The sequence below is a fragment of the Chaetura pelagica genome, unplaced genomic scaffold (genome assembly GCF_000747805.2).
Source record: "Chaetura pelagica isolate M959 unplaced genomic scaffold, ChaPel_1.0 scaffold139, whole genome shotgun sequence".
In the NCBI taxonomy this organism is placed as follows: domain Eukaryota; kingdom Metazoa; phylum Chordata; class Aves; order Apodiformes; family Apodidae; genus Chaetura; species Chaetura pelagica.
Window position 1 is genome coordinate 8589361 of NW_009970717.1, and position 3879 is coordinate 8593239.

General features: G+C 61.5%; 1 protein-coding gene across 1 annotated transcript in view; it reads right to left on the reverse strand.

Annotated features, from left to right (window-relative positions):
* Nucleotides 1-127: 127 nt before the first annotated feature.
* GSE1 (Gse1 coiled-coil protein) overlaps nt 128-3879 on the reverse strand; it is a 13728-nt gene continuing 9976 nt past the window's right edge. The window contains exons 7-14 of the mRNA XM_010006264.1: nt 3581-3660; nt 3409-3521; nt 2574-2844; nt 2338-2445; nt 1781-2143; nt 1074-1358; nt 583-686; nt 128-169 (exon numbers count right to left, since the gene is read on the reverse strand). Of these exons, the coding sequence (XP_010004566.1) occupies nt 128-169; nt 583-686; nt 1074-1358; nt 1781-2143; nt 2338-2445; nt 2574-2844; nt 3409-3521; nt 3581-3660 (1366 nt within the window). The remainder of the gene's footprint in view (nt 170-582; nt 687-1073; nt 1359-1780; nt 2144-2337; nt 2446-2573; nt 2845-3408; nt 3522-3580; nt 3661-3879) is intronic.

Below are 3879 nucleotides of genomic sequence, written 5' to 3' on the forward strand. Positions count from 1 at the left end.
GGTGGGCTAGGGGGGGTGTTGGGGGAGGTGGGGAACTGGGAGATGATGGGGGATTGCAGGAGATCATGGGGTGCCTGACAAAGGGAACAAGGAGATCATGGGGTGCCTGGAAGAGGGGACCAGGAGATCATGGGTGCCTGGCAAAGGGGACCAGGAGATCATGGGGTGCCTGAAAGAGGGGACCAGGAGATCATGGGTGCCTGGCAAAGGGGACCAGGAGATCATGGGGTGCCTGGAAGAAGGAACCAGGAGATCATGGGGTGCCTGGCAAAGGGGACCAGGAGATCATGGGGTGACTGACAAAGGGAACAAGGAGATGATGGGGTGCCTAGAAGAGGGAACCAGGAGATCATGGGGTGACTGGAAGAGGGAACCAGGAGACCATGGGGTGCCTGACAAAGGGGACCAGGAGACCATGGGGTGTCTGAAAGAGGGGACCAGGAGATCATGGGATGCCTGGAAGAGGTGACCAGGAGATCACAGGGTGCCTGACAAAGGGAACCAGGAGATGATGGGGTGCCTGGCCAAGGTGCCCAGGGGTGCCCGAGGTGCCCAGGAGCCCGGGTGCCCCCCGCCACTCACCGCCATGCTGTGCGAGAGCGGCTCTGCCGTCAGGCTCAGGCTGTAGTGCGGGGCCTCCGGCCGCCGGCACTGGCTCTGCAGCACTTGGCGCTCCAGGTTTTGTTCTGCAAGAGCCAAAGGAGGATGAGGGATGGCTCCTCTGGCTCTGTGGATGCTGCCATGGGGTATGCCAGGCTCTGCCCCGCCAGCAGCCATCACCTCCAGCATCCCCAGCCCCCCTGCCTGCAGGGAACTTCCAGGTCCCACTGGGATGGCACAGAGCAGCCATCAATACATGCTTTTTTTTTTCACATATCCATCAATTTTCACCAGTGCCTGTTGCTATCGTGCTGCTCCTGCAGTGCTGGAGCACCTCCCCATCCCAGGGGAGACAGAGACACCCGGGTCCAAACACGGGGTGGCTTCACTTGGGGAAACTGAGACCAGAAGCAAGGGCTCACCCCCTACCCCTGCCATTGCCCCAAGACTTACCCCCCCACCCCATCCCCTACCTTCTATATGTTCCTGGTAAGCTTCAAAAATTGCCTCGATCCCTTGCCACTTGGGCCTGGGGTACTCCTCCTCCTCTTCCTCTTCTTCGTCCTCCTCCTCGTCCTCCTCCTCGGAGGCAGAGTCCCGGGGCAGGGGGGGCAGTGCCCGGTGGGGCAGGGGCCCCTCGGCGGTGCCGTTGTGGGGGGGTGCAGCCAGGCGGCTGGAGGCCTGGAGCTCGGGGATGTTGTAGTGGATGGAGGTGTCCAGCTTGTGGTTCTGCTCGGCCGTCAGCGCCGCCGTCCCCCCTGCAGGCACCCACATCAGACCCCTGTCCCTGCCCTGTCCCCCCGTGTCCCCCTCTCCCGGTGCCACCCACCCTGAGGCTGCATTGAGAAGGCTGCTCCCCTCAAAATGCTAATTTCCATCACACCCCCCCGCCCAGGCTGATTTTTTTAGGGGAATGGAGCATCTTTCATCACCCCTCCCAACTCCTGCACAGGGGAGTCGTATTTTCCTTCTTCCTGGAAACCAATGAGCTGGGGGGGGGATGAAGCCTTCTTTGTATCTTAACCCATCAGCCCCTAGAATGCTCCACTGAGGTTCCAGGGGGATTTTGTGCCCTCAGCAGTGGCAAAACCCAGCAGGAAGGACAATAGGGGAGTTCTCTCACCCCACAGGGATGCCACCCTGGTCATCCCCAGCCAGCTCCTGGCATCCCCACTGGTACCTTTGTGCTTCTGCAACGCCTTCTGTGTGGACTGCAGCACCGACTCGTGGAACTGATGGGCAAACTCCTCGGCAATGAAGGGCTCCCAGGGCTTGCTCTTGCCATTCATGCTGTGGGACAGCGGCACCGGGATGTCCTTGGGCAGGGGACCCCTGACGTAGCCGAGGATGCTCAGCGCCTTCTTCCCAGGGTGCCCGTCACTCAGCCGGGGGGGTTTCTCTGCCAGTTCCTTGGCCCTGGGTAGCTCTTGGGGCCTCAGCTGGTCTAACCTGCCTGGCTCTGTCGTCTTCTGTGCCTCCGGCAGGGAGACAGCGATGCCCATGGGTTTATCTGGATCCAGCAGGAGCGGCGGGACTGGTGGCTCTTCGGTAAGAGAAGCAGAGTCAGCTGCAGTCTGGGGGGGACTTCATGTCCCCCATAAGGCAAAGCTGTGCCCCACGTTCCCACTGGGCAGGGGATGCTCCCATCTCCCCCTTAGCAAAGCCGTGCCCCCCATCCCACTGGGCAGGGGATGCTCCCAGGCAGCCCAGGGCCTGGGAAGGAGCAGGGGCTCTTACCGGTGGCGGGGCCACTGGGGCTGTCCCGTGGGGAGCTCTTCACCACCACGGCGGCCGGTGTGGTCTTCTGCTTCATGGCCTGGAGCATCTCCACCAGCTTCTCCTTGTCTGCAGCATGGGAAACTGAGGTTTAGTGTAGCCTCTGCTCAGCAGAGCAAGCTCACAGCCCCAGGCAGGACCCCCCCCCCAAGAAGGGAGCGGGGACCCCCTGAGCCTGCGCGGGCCATGGCTGGTACCTTTCCTCTTCTCAGCGCTGATGTGGGTGAGGTTGAAGATGGTGAGGAAGCGTTTCTTCTCCTCGAAGTTGGGGCTGTTGTTCATCTCGTCGGGGCTGTATCGGGTGGAGAGCGGGAGGCGCGGGGAGGGCGTGCGGCGCTTGTTCTGCACCGTGGGCGGCGAGGGGCTCCTCTCCCGCAGCATCCGCCGCCGCTTGCGCCGCTTCTGGCTCAGCAACTCCTCCTTCTGCTGCTGCGTGGTGAGGCCGAAGAGCTGCAGGAACTCCAGCTTCTGGGGCACCAAGGGGGAGAGCAGAGCAGGGTCACCCCCCAGACTGATCCCCGTCTCTGTCCTCATCTCCATTCCTGTCTCCATCCCTATCCTCATCCACATTCTCATCCTCATCGCCATTCCCATCTCCATCCCCATCACCATTTCTCATTCTCATCCCCATCGTCATCTCTATCCTAATCCCCATTCCCATTCTCATTTCCATCTTCATTCTCATCCCCATCCCCTTTCCCATTCCCATCTCCATCTATGCTTACCCCCATTCCTATCCCCATCACCATCTCCATTCCCACCCTCATCCTCATGCCCGTCCCCAGACTCATCCCTATTCCCATCCCTATTCTTATTCCCACCCTCACCCCCATTTTTCTCATACCTATTTCTATTTCCATCCTCGATCCTCATCCCTATTTTTCTCATCCCCATTCCCACGCCCATCCTGACCCCTGGTGCCTCTGCAGCTGGCTGAGGACAGCGGCTGCACCACTGGGCACTGATGACCGAGAAGCAGCTGCTCCCCAGGGACCCGTGGGGGACAGAGGGGACAGCAAGTGGCAGCAGCACCTCGGAGGACGTGTCCAGCTTCAGCGGGGGCTGCTCGGCCACGCAGCGGAGGTGGGCCCGCACCTCCTCCTCGTCGCTGTCGTCGCAGGAGTCGTCCAGGTCGTAATAGTAACCTGGGGATGGAGGGAGGCTGTTGTGAGACCACGAAGACCCCCAGAGGGACCCCGAGGACCTGTCAGGACACTGAGGAACCCACAGGGACCTGGCTTGGGAGAGGGATAGAGCAGGGTGCTAGTACAAGGGGGTAGGATGCTGTGGGGAGGAATGGTGGGGGTCAAATGCAGGTCCCAGCAGGGAAGAGGTTCCCTGTCACCCCTCTGCCAGCTGTGGGACCCTGGGGGGCATCTCCCACCCCCACCTACCCCCTCAGCATCGCTTTGGGGACAGGTGGTGGGGGCTCAACAGGCAGGTTAATGTGGCATAGCCAGGGGGGAGGCTGCAGCTGAACGCCCACCCCTGCTGTTCCCCCCC